Source organism: Balaenoptera borealis, assembly GCF_965194805.1.
Source record: "Balaenoptera borealis genome assembly, chromosome: 12".
In the NCBI taxonomy this organism is placed as follows: domain Eukaryota; kingdom Metazoa; phylum Chordata; class Mammalia; order Artiodactyla; family Balaenopteridae; genus Balaenoptera; species Balaenoptera borealis.
In genome coordinates, this window is record NC_138869.1 from 88695139 (window position 1) to 88713772 (window position 18634).

The window sequence follows — 18634 nt, forward strand, 5'->3', positions numbered from 1 at the left end:
TTTGAATTCTCCTTTGGGCCAGTTGTAACATCTTACCAATTCCCCCATTAATCAATGAGTTAAATAAAATCTTTATTACATGTTCATTTTTTATTTGTATAAGGATCATGATTATAACCCATTTAAATTTTTTCTTTAAACTAACATTTATTTCACATTTCTAAAGTCGTCCTTGTATTTTATGATTTTGTTACCTTGAAGCCAGCTTATTTATAATGACCTCTCTGTCTCCAGTCTTTCTTCCATCATTCATTCTACACATTCACACACCTGTGCTCAAGAATCCAGGATACCTTCAAGTCGCGAACTCCTCTCTTGAGATGCTGTACTTCTCCAGAACCTGGGCACACTTCTCAGCACACTCATATCTGCTATCCATGGCCCAGGGAGAGTCTTTGAGCAAGTCAGAGTTCCAGTTAGTTTCATTGGGTATCATTCCAAATACTGCAAGTCCACTTTTGCTGTTTTTCTTCAATAAGAATGAGTTTTCCTATTTCTCTTTATACAAATCATAGGCATTCTTCAAAGAATGGTTCAAGTACTTCTCCCTTCCTGGGACCTTCCCAAATTGTTCTCCCGTCTTCTCAAAGTCCCTATTTTACTGCCGTTCATCCTCAGACTTGAATTCTGACATGAGTCATATATCTTGTATTATTTATAGTTATTTTAAGTGGACAAAATATTTCATATTTTACATTTTTAGGCTCTTTACTTCAATTTATACCATGATGCCATGTATCTAGTGGTCTACCAAAATTATTTATTGGGTTACATCAGAAGAAAATGTGATCTTATTAATGTGTAATATGTGTTTTAGGAAGTCACCTCTGCTAGGGCAGACCATGATTCCTAAACTTGATTTTAGGGACTAATTTTGATAAGCATTCAGTAAAGTAAAGTAAAGATGTGTTTTCCTTATTTTTTGAAATGAGAGTCAGCATGTCACCTGAATTATTTACTAGAACCAAAATAGTTAAAAGAAGCTCTTTCACTATATTTCATTTACATCTTCCTATCAACTACCTATGTAATCATTTCTTTATCTCTTTTCTTCTTCATTTCTCTATTTTTTTTCCTTTTCTTCTTCATTTCTCTATTTTTTTCTCCCTCTGAGAGGAGCAAATTAGAGATATAATTGGTTGTTTGGAAAAGGTGGAATATTTGTTTGGTAAAAAATGGAGGAAAGCCAAAATTGATATTTTATAGGAGGGTCAAAACCCCAAGCAGCTCTGGCTATAAATTAGAATTTTTATAAAAGAAATTCTTAGCAAAGAATTTTCCTTTTTTTCCCCCCCAGGCCTCTGTATATGAATGGAGCCCAGAGACTCAGGGTATCATCTTTAGCTCCATCAGCTATGGGATAATACTGACTCTGATCCCAAGTGGCTATTTAGCAGGGATATTTGGAGCAAAGCAGATGCTTGGTGCTGGTTTGCTGATCTCCTCCCTTCTCACCCTCTTTACACCACTGGCTGCTGACTTTGGAGTGATTCTGGTTATTGTGATTCGGACAGTCCAGGGCATGGCCCAGGTAGCTGGTTACTTTCTCATTCTGTGTGGGATATGGATTCCTGAATTCTACTAGAGATCAAGAGTCTTAATGATTTTCATTTCAGGGAATGGCATGGACAGGTCAGTTTACAATTTGGGCAAAATGGGCTCCCCCACTTGAACGAAGCAAGCTCACCAGCATTGCGGGATCAGGTAAGGATATACATATAGATCACAAGTTTGTAATCTGTTTCACCCTATGACATCTTTCCTTCTATGCATAGGATGGTTTGGGGGACAGGGAGAAAAGTGCTGTAAAAATATTCAACAATGTAAGACAGTCACATAACAAATAAGACAGATACATCTGTGCTGTAAAGCCACCAAGACTCAGAAGCAGAAAAGACCATTGTGAGCATTGTGAGGGTAGTCAGAAAAGCATTGTAGGGAAAAGTTTAGAACTTTAAGAATTTGCAAAAATAGAAAAAAAAAACCCAAGTAAACTGTATAAACACCATTTTAGCAAAGATATGCAAATGAAAATTAAGACTATCAGTGGTAAGGAGATAAATCAGTCTGGAAAGTAGAGTTTCAAGAGCCCACATTATTCTGAGTTCTTTACTCTTCTGAGCTAATATTCACAACATCCCTTTGAAGATAATTTTTAACTTTCATTTTCTTTTCTTTTGAATTTTATTTAATTTATTTTTTTATACAGCAGGTTCTTGTTAGTCATCCATTTTATACGCATCAGTGTATACATGTCAATCCCAATCTCCCAATTCATCACACCACCACCCCCACCTCCCACTGCTTTCCCCCCTTGGTGTCCATACGTTTGTTCTCTACATCTGTGTCTCTATTTCTGCCCGGCAAACCGGTTCATCTGTACCATTTGTCTAGGTTCCACATATATGCGTTATTATACAATATTTGTTTTTCTCTTTCTGACTTACTTCACTCTGTATGACAGTCTCTAGATTCATCCACGTCTCTACAAATGACTCAATTTCGTTCCTTTTTTGGCTGAGTAATATTCCATTGTATATATGTACCACATCTTTATCCATTTGTCTGTCTATGGGCATTTAGCTTGCTTGCATGACCTGGCTATTGTAAATAGCGCAACAGTGAACGTTGGGGTGCATGTGTCTTTTTGAATTATTGTTTTCTCAGGGTATATGCCCAGTAGTGGGATTGCTGGGTCGTATGGTAGTTCTATGTTTAGTTTTTTAAGGAACCTCCATACTGTTCTCCATATTGGCTGTATCAATTTACATTCCCACCAACAGTGCAAGAGGGTTCCCTTTTCTCCACACCCTCTCCAGCATTTGTTGTTTGTAGATTTTCTGATGATGCCCTTTCTAACTGGTGTGAGGTGATACCTCATTGTAGTTTTGATTTGCATTTCTCTAATAATTAGTGATGTTGAGCAGATTTTCATGTGCTTCTTGGCCATCTGTATGTCCTCTTTGGAGAAATCTCTATTTAGGTCTTCTGCCCATTTTCTGATTGGGGTGTTTGCTTTTTTAATATTGAGCTGCATGAGCTGTTTATATATTTTGGAGATTAATCCTTTGTCCATTGATTCATTTGCAAATATTTTTTCCCTTTCTGAGGGTTGTCTTTTCCTCTTGTTTGTAGTTTCCTTGGCTTTGCCAAAGCTTTTAAGTTTCATTAGGTCCCACTTGTTTATTTTTGTTTTCATTTCCATTACTCTAGGAGGTGTATCAAAAAAGATCTTGCTGTGATTGATGTCAAAGAGTGTTCTTCCTATGTTTTCCTCTAAGAGTTTTATAGTGTCCGGTCTTACATTTAGGTCTCTAATCCATTTTGAGTTTATTTTTACGTATGGTGTTAGGGAGTGTTCTAATTTCATTCTTTTACATGTAGCTGTCCAGTTTTCCCAGCACCACTTATTGAAGAGACTGTTTTTTCTCCATTGTATATCCTTGCCTCCTTTGTCATAGATTAGTTGACCATAGGTGCGTGGGTTTATCTCTGGGCTTTCTATCCTGTTCCATTAATCTATATTTCTGTGTTTGTGCCAGTACCATATTTTCTTGATTACTGTAGCTTTGTAGTATAGTCTGAAGTCAGGGAGTCTGATTCCTCCAACTCCGTTTTTTTCCCTCAAGACTGCTTTGGCTATTTGGGGTCTTTTGTGTTTCCATACAAATTTTAAGATTTTTTTGTTCAAGTTCAAAAAATGCCATTGGTAATTTGATAAGGATTGCATTGAACCTGTAGATTGCTTTGGGTAGTATAGTCATTTTCACAGTATTGATTCTTCCAATCCAAGAACATGGAATATCTCTCCATCTGTTGGTATCATCTTTAATTTCTTTCATCAGTGTCTTATAGTTTTCTGCATACAGATCTTTTGTCTCCCTAGGTAGGTTTATTCCTAGGTATTTTATTCATTTTGTTGCAATGGTAAATGGGAGTGTTTCCTTAATTTCTCTTTCAGACTTTTCATCATTAGTGTATAGGAATGCAAGAGATTTCTGTGCATTAATTTTGTATCCTGCAACTTTACCAAATTCATTGATTAGCTCTAGTAGTTTTCTGGTGGCATCTTTAGGATTCTCTATGTATAGTATCATGTCATCTGCAAACAGTGTCAGTTTTACTTCTTCTTTTCCAAATTGTATTCCTTTTATTTCTTTTTCTTCTCTGATTGCCGTGGCTAGGACTTCCAAAACTATGTTGAATAATAGTGGTGAGAGTGGACATCCTTGTCTTGTTCCTGATCTTAGAGGAAATGCTTTCAGTTTTTCACCATTGAGAATGATGTTTGCTGTGGGTTTGTCGTACATGGCCTTTATTATGTTGAGGTAGACTCCCTCTATGCCCACTTTCTGGGAGTTTTTATCATAAGTGGGTGTTGAATTTTGTCAAAAGCTTTTTCTGTATCTATTGAGAGGATCATATGGTTTTTCTTCTCCGATTTGTTAATATGGTGTATCACATTGATTTATTTACATATACTGAAGAATCCTTGCATCACTGGGATAAATCCCACTTGATCATGGTGTATGATCCTTTTAATGTGTTGTTGGATTCTATTTGCTAGTATTTTGTTGAGGATTTTTGCATCTATATTCATCAGTGATATTGGTCTGTAATTTTCTTTTTTTGTAGTATCTTTGTCTGGTTTTGGTATCAGGGTGATGGTGGCCTCATAGAATGAGTTTGGGAGTGCTCCTTCCTCCGAAATTTTTTGGAAGAGTTTGAGAAGGATGCATGTTAGTTCTTCTCTAAATGTTTGATAGAACTCACCCGTGAAGCCATCTGGTCCTGGACTTTTGTTTGTTGGAAGATTTTTTTTTTTAATTTATTATTTATTTATTTATTTATTTATTTTATTTTATTTTATTATTTATTTATTTATTTATTTTTGCCTGTGTTGGGTCTTCGTTTCTGTGCGGGGGCTTTCTCTAGTTGTGGCAAGCGGGGGCCACTCTTCATCGCGGTGCGCGGGCCTCTTACCATCGCGGCCTCTCTTGTTGCGGAGCACAGGCTCCAGACGCGCAGGCTCAGCAGTTGTGGCTCACGGGCATAGTTGCTCCGCGGCATGTGGGATCTTCCCAGACCAGGGCTCAAACCTGTGTCCCCTGCATTGGCAGGCAGACTCTCAACCACTGCGCCACCAGGGAAGCCCCTGTTGGAAGATTTTTAATCACAGTTTCAAGTTCATTACTTATGTTTGTTCTGTTCATATTTTCTGTTTCTTCCTGGTTCAGTCTTGGAAGGTTATACCTTTCTAAGAATTTGTCCATTTCTTCCAGGTTGTCCATTTTATTGGCATAGAGTTGCTTGTAGTAGTCTCTTAGGATGCTTTGTATTTCTGTGGTGTCTGTTGTAACTTCTCCTTTTTCATTTCTAATTTTATTGATTTGAGTCCTCTGCCTGTTTTTCTTGATGAGTCTGGCTAATGGCTTATCAATTTTGTTTATCTTCTCAAAGAACCAGCTTTTAGTTTTATTGATCTTTGCTGTTGTTTTCTTTGTTTCTATTTCATTTATTTCCGCTCTGATCTTTATGATTTCTTTCTTTCTGCTAACTTTGGGTTTTGTTTGTTCTTCTTTTTCTAGTTCCTTTAGGTGTAAGGTTAGATTATTTATTTGAGATTTTTCTCGTTTCTTGAGGTAGGCTTGTAAAGCTATAAAATTCTCTCTTAGAACTGCTTTTGCTGCATCCCATAGGTTTTGGATCATCGTGTTTTCATTGTCATTTGTCGCTAGGTATTTTTTGATTTCCTCTTTGATTTCTTCAGTGATCTCTTGGTTATTTAGTCACGTATTGTTTAGCCTCCATGTGGTTGTTCTTTTTACATTTTTTTCCCCCTGTAATTGATTTCTAATCTCATAGCGTTGTGGTCAGAAAAGATGCTTGATATGATTTCAATTTTCTTAAATTTACTGAGGCTTGATTTGCGACCCAAGATGTGATCTGTCCTGGAGAAGGTTCCGTGCACACTTGAGAAGAGAGTGTAATCTGCTCTTTTTGGATGGAATGTCCTATAAATATCAATTAAATATATCTGATCTATTGTGTCATTTAAAGCTTGTGTTTCCTTATTAATTTTCTGTCTGGATGATCTGTCCATTGGTGTAAGTGAGGTGTTAAAGTCCCCCACTATTATTGTGTTACTGTCAATTTCCTCTTTTAGAGCTGTTAGCAGTTGCCTTATGTATTGAGGTGCTCCTATGTTGGGTGCATATATATTTATAATTGTTATATCTTCTTCTTGGATTGATCCCTTGATCATTATGTAGTGTCCTTGCTCGTCTCTTGTAACATTCTTTATTTTAAAGTCTATTTTATCTGATATGAGTATTGCTGCTCCAGCTTTCTTTTGATTTCCATTTGCATGGAATATCCGTTTCCATCCCCTCACTTTCAGTCTGAATGTGTCCCTAGGTCTGAAGTGGGTCTCTTGTAGACATTTATATATGGGTCTTGTTTTTGTATCCATTCAGCAAGCCTGTGTCTTTTGGGTGGAGCATTTAATCCATTCATGTTTAAGATAATTATTGATATGTATGTTCCTATGACCATTTTCTTAATTGTTTTGGGTTTGTTTTCGTAGGTCCTTTTCTCATCTTGTGTTTCCCACTTAGAGAAGTTCCTTTAGCATTTGTTGTAGAGCTGGTTTGGTGGTGCTGAATTCTCTTAGCTTTTGCTTGTCTGTAAAGCTTTTGATTTCTCCATAGAATCTGAATGAGATCCTTGCCGGGTAGAGTAGTCTTGGTTGTACATTCTTCCTTTTCATCACTTTAAGTGTATCATGCCACTCCCTTCTGGCTTGTAAAGTTTCTGCTGAGAAATCAGCTGTTAACCTTATGGGAGTTCCCTTGTATGTTATTTGTCATTTTTCCCTTGCTGCTTTCAATAATTTTTCTTTGTCTTTAATTTTTGCCAATTTGATTACTATGTGTCTCGGCGTGTTTCTCCTTGGGTTTATCCTGTATGGGACTCTCTGCACTTCCTGGACTTGGGTGGCTATTTCCTTTCCCATGTTAGGGAAGTTTTCGACCATAATCTCTTCAAATATTTTCTCGGGTCCTTTCTCTCTCTCTTCTCCTTCTGGAACCCCTATAATGCGAATGTTGTTGCATTTAGTGTTGTCCCAGAGGTCTCTTAGGCTGTCTTCATTTCATTCTTTCTTCTTTATTCTGTTCTGCGGCAGTGAATTCCACCATTCTGTCTTCCAGGTCACTTATCCGTTCATCTGCCTCAGTTATTCTGCTATTGATTCCTTCTAGTGTATTTTTCATTTCAGTTATTGTGTTGTTCATCTCTGTTTGTTTGTTCTTTAATTCTTCTAGATCTTTGTTAAACATTTCTTGCATCTTCTCGATCTTTGCCTCCATTCTTTTTCCGAGGTCCTGGATTATCTTCACTATCATTATTCTGAATTCTTTTTCTGGAAGGGTGCCTATCTCCACTTCATTTTGTTGTGTTTCTGGAGTTTTATCTTGTTCCTTCATCTGGTACATAGCCCTCTGCCTTTTCGTCTTGTCTATCTTTCTGTGAACGAGGTTTTTGTTCCACAGGCTGTAGGATTGTAGTTCTTCTTGCTTCTGCTGTCTGCCCTCTGGTGGATGAGGCAATCTAAGAGGCTTGTGCAAGTTTCCTGATGGGAGGGACTCGTGGTGGGTAGAGCTGGCTGTTGCTTTGGTGGGCAGAGCTTAGTAAAACTTTAATCCACTTGTCCTCTGATGGGTAGGGCTGGGTTCCCTCCCTGTTGGTTGTTTGGCCTGAGGGGACCCAACACTGGAGCCTACCGGGCCTCTTACGTGGGGTTAATGGCAGACTCTGGGAGGGCTCACAGCAAGGAGTACTTCCCAGAACTTCTGCTGCCAGTGTCCTTGTACTCATGGTGACACACAGCCACCTCCCGCCTCTGCAGGAGACCCTCCAACACTAGCAGGTATGTCTGCTTCAGTCTCCTATGGGGTCACTGCTCCTTCCCCTGGGTTCCGATGCACACACTACTTTGTGTGTGCCCTCCAAGAGTGGAGTCTCTGTTTCCCCCAGTCCTGTCGAAGTCCTGCAATCAAATCCCACTAGCCTTCAAAGTCTGATTCTCTAGGAATTCCTCCTCCCATTGCCGGACCCCCAGATTGGGAAGCCTGACGTGGCGCTCACAACTTTCACTCCAGTGGGTGGACTTCTGTGGTATAAGTGTTCTCCAGTTTGTGAGTCACCCACCCAGCAGTTATGGGATTTGATTTTATTGTGCTTGCGCCCCTCCTACCGTCTTATTGTGGCTTCTCCTTTGTCTTTGGATGTGGGGTATCTTTTTTGGTGAGTTCCAGTGTCTTCCTGTTGATGACTGTTCAGCAGTTAGTTGTGATTCTGGTGTTCTCACAAGAGAGAGTTAGAGCACGTCCTTCTACTCCACCATTTTGAACCAATCTTAACTCTCATTTTACAAAGGAGGGAATTAAAGTATGCAGAGATTAAGTAAATTGCCCAGAGACAAATAACTAGCTGGGGGTATAACTGAGATTTGAGTCCCGACAATTTGGTCCCAGAGTGCACACTCTCAATCACCATGCTACACTCCCCCACCAGAGCGTGTGATCATAAGGACTTGATAACTACATCACTGTTATTTGCCCCAACCTGTAGTACTGAGAATGTGTACTTGAAGAACAGAACTGAGGGTCATCAAGCCTCTCACTCCCCAGTCCAATGCATGGCTGCATCCTGCAGATTTTTACTCCAAAGCCACCGTCCTGTGTGGCTCCTTCCATTGCAGTTGTCACCATCTCCTCTATCTACAAATGCTCAATTGGTCTTCTCTCTCCTCTAGCTTTGTTTCCTTCAAACTTCTCATCAAAGCCAAGTTATCTTCCTAAAGCACAGACAGGGCATTTTTGCTAATCTGCTTAGGAATCTTCAGTGTGTGCCTTCATGATTACAGAAGAAGACTGACCCCCTTATTGCATGGATATAAAGATGCTCGACCATTTGGTCCCAACCTGCCTTTGCGCTCAACATCCCTCTGTAAGCAATGCTCAGATTGTAGCATGTACAGTCTGCACTTAACTTCTCTCTGGCTCTATTTCTACTGGCTCATTTTCCTGGAAGGTCTTTTGCTCCCAGCTTCGTTTACCAAAATTCCATCCATCCTACTATTAGCTCATGTAAACAATTTGTGAATCTTATCATCAGTTTTAATTTTCTCCTCATGTATACTTTCAAAGAAAATTGTAGTTTTATTATCATATTTATATTCCACATTCTTTTTATTCAAATTGCATATTGGGACCCATTGAAGGGGTCATAAAATCAATTAAGTAGGTCAAAACCAGTATTTTTAAAATGAAAGTGAATAGAATAGAATGGAAAATTTTGGAGTGAATTGCACACGGTAAGACTAAGTATTGATTCATGAAACTCTTGTTTGAAGTGTGTGTGTGTGTGTATTTGTGCATATATTGTGTTGCCATGAAAGATACATTTCTTATTATGGGTCTCTGAAAAATATGTTCAGACTCCAAGGTCTACCTTGTATTACACTTATAATAGTGAATTTTGTTCACGTTTTTCTCTGCAAGTGGGCTGAAATCCCCTTGAGGTCAAGGACTTTATTTTACTAGTTTTTGTAAGAGTTTCCTTTTCTGTTGCCAACCTCATATTGCCCCTGCCAGAATGTAACTCTAATTATAAGAAAATACTGGTGGGCTATGTTTGCAGAGAGTTTCTATGACAAACAAAGGGATTTGTATTTGGTCACATTGGAGTTAAGGAGCCATTGAAGTATCAGGTGGCATACTGTTATTATTTATTAATTCTAATTACTTCTCATGACTTCTCAAGATCTCTTATTGGGGGAGATCTGTGAGCTGGAAGAAAGACTCTCATCACCCAGTAATTCTAAGTCTGCCACCTCTTTGTTGGGACAACATCCAAGGAAGTCACTCAGTCTCAACCTTTGCTATTTTCCTCAGTGTTTTTTTATCCCTCTTCTCCTCAGGGGCAGCATTTGGGTCCTTCATCATCCTCTGTGTGGGGGGACTAATCTCACAGGCATTGGGCTGGCCTTTTATCTTCTACATCTTTGGTGAGTCACTTTCTCTTAACTCCTAACACCTCCACTTCCCAGGCATTTGTTTTTATGCTTACATTACCTATCGCCCACATTCTTCCCATTTGAGAGAAAATGTCCATTGTTAAATGGAAGATGACGAAGAATGTTGAGGATTGGTAGATTTCTTAGTCTAGTCTAAGAGATGACCATCTGCATGGTGCTGACTTCTGAGAAATCAGGAGTGTAGCCTTACACACCCACCCCTTCTGTAGAATCTCTGCCACCACGTCTGAAACACCAGGTCTAGTTGCTCTATGTGGTTAACATGTCAGAGCTGGTGAAGCACATTTTCAATATGTCTTCATACTTTATTATAATTATTATTTCTGCCAAGATGCCCTTAACCTATTTTCTACCAGGTGAATCTTGCAAAGCTCAAATTAAATGTACACCTCCCTATGGGGACTACCAAGACTTATCCCATTAGATTAAGTCTTTCCGTCCTCTATGATGCTTACTGATAATTTCTTTTCTAGGCTGTGTTGGCATGTAATTATTTATTTCCCCTTCTCCCTCTCCACTAGATTATGAAATGACTGAGGCAAGAAATTCATTCCATATTTTTTTTATCACTTTGGTACTATCATAGTGCCTGACTTAAAGCTTTATAAATAAAAGAATGGATAAATCCAGTAATTAGAGGAAATTTAAAGAACATTAGTCCACAGAGTCTTTTAACACAGAACCTCTTCAGGTGACAAATCTCAGCAATGAGACAAGTTTCTATTCTCAATATGGTTCCAGCTAGGACGGCTTTCTCATTAATGATGCAAATCCCAGGTCATTTTTGTCCACACATGTTGATCAGGTACTGTCAAGAAATATTTTTCTGGAAATCCATAATGGATGTATTGTTTGAATACAAATAACACTGTCTTTTGCAAATATGTTGGTAAATTTTCCTCGCCACACTCATTTTATGGCAGGTTGTTTTGTATGTGGATGAATACTTTACTCTTCAATCCTGACTATTCAGATCTTCTAAAATACAACAGTAATGTGTGTATTAAGAAGTTGTTGTTAATGACACACCACGATATATCCACTGGAGTCTGAAGAGTAACTAATCAGCTATACAGTGGTACGTTCATGCTCCTGCTCTGTCGAGAGGGCTCTGACATTGACAAATGGCACTCTACATTTAGTCAAATATTTGTAGATGAGTTGAGATGAAGAAGTGGGAAAGTTTAAGTCATGATGGTGGAACAACCATGAATTGATATGTGTGTTTTGGGGTGAGGTGTGCTACTTCAGAGGAAACTCCCTTCCCCTAGCACACAAATCTACCTGAAAACTAATTGGATCCCAGCTTCCCAGGTAGCATTGGCTGCGTCTGCTGTCTCCTGTGGTTCATGGTGATTTATGATGACCCCATGCATCACCCATGCATAAGCGTCAGGGAAAAGGACCACATCGTGTCTTCACTGGCTCAACAGGTACAGTGCAGCCCTTCTACCTGTGGGCCATGCAGAGATCTCCAGGGTAGGGTGTGGGGCTCTCAGGAGAGGCATCCTCTGTCCTGTTCCAATACCCATACTGATTAGATATTTCCTTTCAGTCCAGTTCTCCTAGACGATCTGTCCCCATAAAGGCTATGGTCAGATGCCTACCACTTTGGGCCATTTTCACGGGTTTTTTCAGCCATTTCTGGTTATGCACCATAATCATAACTTACCTACCAACGTACATCAGTTCTGTGCTCCATGTCAACATCAGAGATGTGAGTATGCTTCCTGTACTTCTATGAACATGATAATGGCAATAAGAAGAAACAGTTCTGTGCTGCCTACTGCATTCTGGCTTTACACATAACCACTCATTTAACCCTCACAATGATTGAGAGACATTGTAATGATTTCCATTGCACAGGTGTAGAAATGGGGACACAGAGGGGAGATGACTTGCCCTGAATTACACAATTACTGAGTGGTAGAGCTGCTGTGGTATCTGTGTTCTTAACCACTATGCAACGCTGCCATACTAGCTGATGCTTCAATTTCTCTTAGAAATGAGTAGTGCTTTTCTCTGGAGACCAGTGTAACGCAAGTGCTGGCTCTCTTACCTGAGAAAGTGTTCTCCTCATGTGGAAAAGGATGCTAATTTCCTTAAAGCAACTCCAAGTGTCAGGAGGGTGGGCTAATGGTTGGTCTGTGTAACTGATAAACTCTGGTGCCATATGCACCTCTGTAACTACTCACTGTATACATTTCCTTCCTTCAGAGTGGGGTTCTGTCCTCCCTGCCTTTTATTGCTGCCTCAAGTTGTACGATTCTAGGAGGTCAGTTGGCAGATTTCCTCCTGTCCAGGAATCTTCTCAGATTAATCACCGTCCGAAAACTCTTTTCATCCCTAGGTAAGGATGGGGGGACTCGGTTAACCAATCCCTTTTTCCACACATGGTCAGAGAAGTTTCCTGATGGTGTGTCCCCATTGCCCAGGGCTCCTCCTTCCATCGCTGTGTGCTGTTGCCCTGCCTTTTGTGGCTTCCAGTTACACAACAACTATTATTTTGCTGATACTTATTCCTGGGACCAGCAACCTGTGTGATTCAGGATTCATCGTCAACACCTTAGATGTCGCTCCCAGGTAAGATTTTACCTTTTTTTTCCCCTCCCCCAGGCCCTTCCGGAGGTTTAGGCCTCAGTCTTCTTGCAACTACTTCTTGTTGTTGACATGCACAAAATGATGGCAGAGTAATAGCAAATAACTAGAAATGTCAGTACGTGGCCATGACCTAAGGCGTTTTTAGAACAACAGTGCCCAATCTTGGCCAGTAACAAGTAGATGAAACTTCCTTAGCTTCTACACTAGAGATTGGACTGTGCGTTCTGGGAAATGACCCACACACGTGTTTTGGAAAAGCTTCCAGAGTGTTGATGATATTAGCTACCACATATGTATACACTTGCCCTGAGCCAGATCCTATTCAAAGGACTTCTCATATATCAACACATCTGATTGGCATAACTACATGTCCTATTGTTATCCTCACTTTATAAGGGAGATGACTGAGGCACAAGAAGTTTAAGTGACATGTCTGAGGTCACACAAAGGCAGAGCCAGGATTTGGACCCAGGCCGTCCGTCCAGTGTGTGTTGTCTCATCCACTGCACAAACTGCCTGCCATGCTGAGGTGCTGTGGTGGGAACCTGGGCTCCTGAGAGACAGAATTGTTTCCTAGTTGTTGAGTTGGTGGATAGGTGATTTCAGGTTTGGCAAACAGACATTGCCCTAACTATCTTGAAGTGAACAGAAAAAACTGAATTAGGCTAAATGACTTTGCTATTAGAGCTGAACTGCATTAAAGTTGAGTTGCTGAAAAGTGATAGGCAGCTTTCTATATACAATCATCTCCCCGCAGGTATGCAAGTTTCCTCATGGGAATCTCAAGGGGATTTGGGCTCATCGCAGGAATCATCTCTTCCACTGCCACCGGATTCCTTATCAGTCAGGTTGGGCCAGTTTATTGAACATCTGCAAGTGGCAGGTATTATTTTAGGCACTGGGGATTCACAACAGGGCCTCTGTTCTCAAGGACTGTATGGTCTGATGGGGAAAGTAAGCCTGGATGCCAACACAATTACTCTGTTTGTAGGGGACTCTAAATCAGAGCCTGGTAGTTCACATTTCCCAGGGAAAGAGAAGTAAAAGCTGAATTTCTAAAAATGAATAGGTATTAGATTAATGAAAATGAGCAGTTCAGGCACAGAAAATAGCACATGTGACTTCCTAGAGGAACAAAAGTATGAAACAGCTCTTAGTTATGACCAGAGTGAATGATACATGTCAAGGATAAGAGATGAAGACACAGGAGCAGAGGGGAAGGTTATGAACAGTCTGTTCAGATTAATTCCAATTTCTAAAAAAAAAATCACAAAATGGAAACCCAAAGGGTCCCAAGGCCAGCTTGAAGAGAGGTTAAATCATGGGTGGAAAGAGAAAGGCTGTGACACAGAGCAGGGAGCATAGCCCATGAGGCTTGCTCAGTACCAAGTGTGGGCTGGTAGGGAGGATGGAAAGGCAGAACCAGGCTGGGGTGGCAGGATGACATGAGCCAACTTACAGAAAAAGATTTGTTTTGTTTTCAATACATCTCTAGGTGATCTATTTTCAGGTTGCTTTTTGGCCAAATTGCTAGGAATCCACTTTGACTATAATGCCAGAAATGAACTGTGACTTACAAGGGCTGGATGAGGAAAATCATACAGTCAGACCAAGTGTAACTCACATTATATTGAGATGTCCGTCCAGGGGGTTGTTGTGACTGATGTCGACAGTCAAAAACAAAACAAATCAGAGAGAGCACAAGCGTGAAAATCTTAAAGCTGTTGTTTTAGGCATAATTTTAAATGAGTAATATGATATTTTCAAGAATGTTGAGATCCAAATTTCTAGAAAAACATTAGTGTAGGTTAATTTATTTGGGTTTAAAGAAAAGTTCATCCCAAGCCAGAACCCAGTGTTCATTTTAGCATCCTCTTGTTTCCATCAGTTTCATAAAACCTTCTTTGAGAATTCAAGGTGCTCAGTGGTTATTGCATATTGTTCCCTAGATTCTTTGTGATCAGTGTTGCAATATACAAAATGGAAGATTTCTAGAACTAGTGGAGAAGGAACTGTGAGGCTGATAATTCTGTGTCTTTTTTTTTTTTTTTTTCTCCAGGATTCTGTGTCTGGATGGAGGAATGTCTTTTTCCTTGCTGCTGCTGTCAACATGTTTGGCCTGGTTTTTTACCTCACATTTGGACAAGCAGAAATCCAGCACTGGGCCAAAGAGAGGACTCTTACCCGTCTCTGAGGATATAGTTGCAGACTTAAATGTAGTACTGACCATTAACTTTTTCAACATTTTTTACTTATTGTCATTCTCTTTTCATATTCTTGGCCATAGGCTCAGCAGTTCTCTATTTCGGTTACATGTTAGATTTCCCTGGGGAGTTTCTAAAATATACAGATGAATGGGCTCTACTCAGGAGATTCTGAATGAATTGGTCTGGGATAGAGCCCAGATATCACTAATTTTTAGACACTCCCCAGGATTTCTAACATGCAGCCAGGGTTGACAACCTGCTAGACAAACATGAAACATCAATTCCTGTTGCCTTTGAATTTTCCTTTTTGTAAGAAACTAGATAAAAAACTGTGTGAAAATAATCACTGATAAGTACCTTCATGAGGGTGATTATAGACACAGAGAAGATCTACTAGAACCAGAGTTGTATGTTCTAGAGCTCAGCACAGAATCTTAAGGCTGTAATCCACAGTGTTAACATTTTTATTGTTTTTATACATTGAGAAACATGGATGTTTATTTATGTGGTTGCATTCTATTAAAATTCACATGCTAAAATTAAATGAGCCATTTAAAAATTATTTACATTAGGATTATTTCCATCAGGCAAAATAGATATTTATTTATCCTAGGTAATTTCCAGGAGATTAACAACCAGGAAATGAAAAGGAGAAGATTAAATTAGGCTAACTGAAAATCATGGGAGAGAGAAGATAGAATTGGAAAGCTTACAATGTAAAAAGAAGGGATGTGAAGGGAGGCAATGTGGGCAGTTCTAGAAGAGACATTGAGATAGTTTGGTCCATAGAATGAAAATTAGAGGAAGATGACAGAGGCACTTTCAAATGAAATGAAGACTTAAATGGAGGAGACGAATACTGAAGGTATAACAAGATGGAAGAAATCATGGAACAATATCACACACACCAGAGAAATTCCTCCTTAGGATTGAAAAAGATCATTTGACCTTCTTCAGATTTTCCTTATTTGCCCAAGATTCTCAGATAGTCATCATCAACCCCAACAGGAATTAATTCTGTCTCCTAACCCTTAAAACACATCCTCTAGGTTGTCTCTACACAGAAAGCTGATGTCAGTTTTGCTGTAACTATTCCAGAGGAGAAATTCTTAGCATGTTTAGAAGCCAAGTAGAACCACAGGGACTAAAGCCTTGGGCTAATTTAGCAGATAAAGAGAATCTCCTAATGCAAATCAACAGGTATTTTTGAGCAGGTGCTTTAAAGAAAACAGATTGACAGGCTATGAGGGTGATACTGAGATAAGAACACTCTGGCTCTGTCTTCTGGGTATTTACAATTTAGAGAGGAAGGAGAGTTTGTAGTAAACAAAATGAAGAAAAAAAGAGAGGAGTAGTAAAATGAATTAAATAAAATATAGGCAAATTAAATACAGGCAGAAAAAAAAAGCAGACAACACAATAGGCAAATATTTTGAACAAAGACTTCATAATAGAGAAATTCTAAGTGGCCTATAAGCATATAAATCGGTGCTCAACTTCCTTAGACATTAGATAAATGAACATCAAAACCACAGTGAGATACCACTACATGCTTAACAGAAAGAACAAAATAGAAGATGGAAAACAGCAAACGTTGGCAAGGTGTGGAGCAACTGGAATTTTCACACCCTATGACTGTAAGTATAAATCAGAACTTGGGGAAAGCTTCTTGGCAATATCTCCTAAAGCTAAATTTAGACATTCCAATGACTTAGACATTTCACTTAGAAATGTACATAGACATTTGGAAAAAGATGTACAACAATGTTCATAGGAGCACTACTTATAGTAGCCCAACAGCAAACAAATTGTCAAGAGAAGAATGAGTAAAAAAAAATGATGGTGTATTCATACAGCAATGAGAATAAATAGACCACAATACACAACACCATGGATGGATCTCATAAACACAATTTTAAATGAAAGAAGACAAAAAAAACTTCTTTAAGAAGTTTAAATAGTTTAAAAAAAAACAGACAAAACTAATCTATCCAATTAAAAATCAAGTTAGGAATTCCCCTTGAGTAGGAGTGGAAGGGGGCACTTCAAGGAAGCTCCTGAGGTGCTGGTAATGACCTATTACTCGGGTGCTAGTCACATGGGTGTTTTTACTTTGTGAAAAGTGTATATTTATGATTCGTACGTTTTTGTGTATATAAAAAGTAAAACATTTACTTAAATTCAGTGTTTCATCCACTTCAAAGTTTCTCCTCTCTCTTCAGCTTACGTCTGACAAATGGAGCAGTTGGGAAGGAGGCGTGGTCTCTACTTTCACGTGCTCCCTGATTCTCTGTCTCCTCCTCCTTTGCCCGACCCTCCAGCATCAGAGCAGGGAGGAAGGCAGCAGGACAGTCTGTGTTGTCAGTTTTTGGATTAAAGTCTAAGTTCCCAAACAGCAAAATGAATGAGCTTGGGCTTCCTAAGAAACCCAGTCCCTGGAAACATTTGGTTGTCATCGGTGGTAAAGGTAAGAATAATGGCTCAGCACTTCTAGGCTTTCTGAGCACCTGCTATGATCGATTCCTGACAAATAACATCTGTGTGTCAGAGACGCTTCAGTTATCTTTCTCCATTTGATGGTTTGAAAAAGTTACCATTCACATTTCCTAATGGCTTCAGAATAGATGCATTCTGAGTTGATAGGAAGCATCTCTAACCCATCTCCCCCATCCTAAAGAGTTGTTTCTGATTTAACAATTCTTTTCTAATATTCATTTCTAACATTAATGTGAGTTAATTCGCTTTTCTCGAATAGCTTACTGACATCTATTGAACAATGAGATGATCTGCTTTTTCTTTTGACTGTTGAATATTGAGTTATATTAATATAGTTCTTAATGTTGAGCAAACTCTTCCTTGAGTATCCTTTCGATAAGCCAGAGGATTTGATACACTGATAGTTTATTTAGGACTTTGGCTGCTGTATTGGTATATGACACTGGCTCTGTATGCGTGCGTGTCATATCTAGATATGGGGCTTATGCTGAGTTCAAAAAAAGAAAGGGAAACTTTCCTTATTCCCCAGTACTCTGAAAAAATTAGCTAGAACAGAAATTGTATCATTGTTATTATTATCTGAAGGATTGAAAGCATTGGTTTGTAAAATTATGCAGGCTTAAAGCTACTTTGAGGAAAGTTCTTTGATAAGGTTCTTAATTTACTTCATGGTATGGGCCTGTTAAGGGGTTCTATATTTTCTTCCATCAGTTTTGACAACTTAAGGTATCTTGGAAGATCATCCATTTTATACACAATTTAAATTATATTTGCAAAATATAATTATCAATTATGTTTTATCAATTATCTTTTTACAATATATTCATTTTTTCTGTAGCTGAGGTTTGAGCTTCTTTTGTACCTCTGACATGATTCATGTGTGCTTTCTTTCTGCTTCTTCATTAGACCACTTATGATTTATTTATTTCTAAGAGATCTTGTCTTTTATTTTTTAATATATTAGCTTTATCTTTTGTCATTCTTACTTCCTATTTCCCTTTGTTTTACTTCCTGTAAATTTTGTTTTGAATATTGAGTTCATTTATTTTTATTTAATTATGAAAGAATTTAAAATGTAGAGGAAGACTTCTACTCTAAGTCCTCTTGTGTGGGAAGATTACATTTTACTGTGTTGTGACCCCAAATTTATTGTTTTCTAAATGCATTATTCCTTAAGTTAATAACCTGTGGAGTAAAAGAGCAATTGTTGACTCCTACCTTACATACA

At 38.8% G+C, this 18634-nt stretch overlaps 1 protein-coding gene across 5 annotated transcripts in view; it reads left to right on the forward strand.

Moving 5' to 3' along the window:
• Positions 1 to 15024, forward strand: part of SLC17A2 (solute carrier family 17 member 2) — a 69691-nt gene extending 54667 nt beyond the window's left edge. For 4 of the 5 annotated variants that reach the window (XM_082346363.1, XM_082346364.1, XM_082346362.1 and 1 more), the window contains 9 exons: positions 1298 to 1531; positions 1617 to 1704; positions 9986 to 10072; positions 11417 to 11535; positions 11658 to 11819; positions 12320 to 12452; positions 12538 to 12685; positions 13461 to 13551; positions 14763 to 15024. In XM_082346363.1, the coding sequence (XP_082202489.1) occupies positions 1298 to 1531; positions 1617 to 1704; positions 9986 to 10072; positions 11417 to 11535; positions 11658 to 11819; positions 12320 to 12452; positions 12538 to 12685; positions 13461 to 13551; positions 14763 to 14897 (1197 nt within the window). In that variant the 3' untranslated portion in view covers positions 14898 to 15024. The remainder of the gene's footprint in view (positions 1 to 1297; positions 1532 to 1616; positions 1705 to 9985; positions 10073 to 11416; positions 11536 to 11657; positions 11820 to 12319; positions 12453 to 12537; positions 12686 to 13460; positions 13552 to 14762) is intronic. The other variant, XM_082346365.1, reaches the window with a different exon arrangement.
• Positions 15025 to 18634: the final 3610 nt, after the last annotated feature.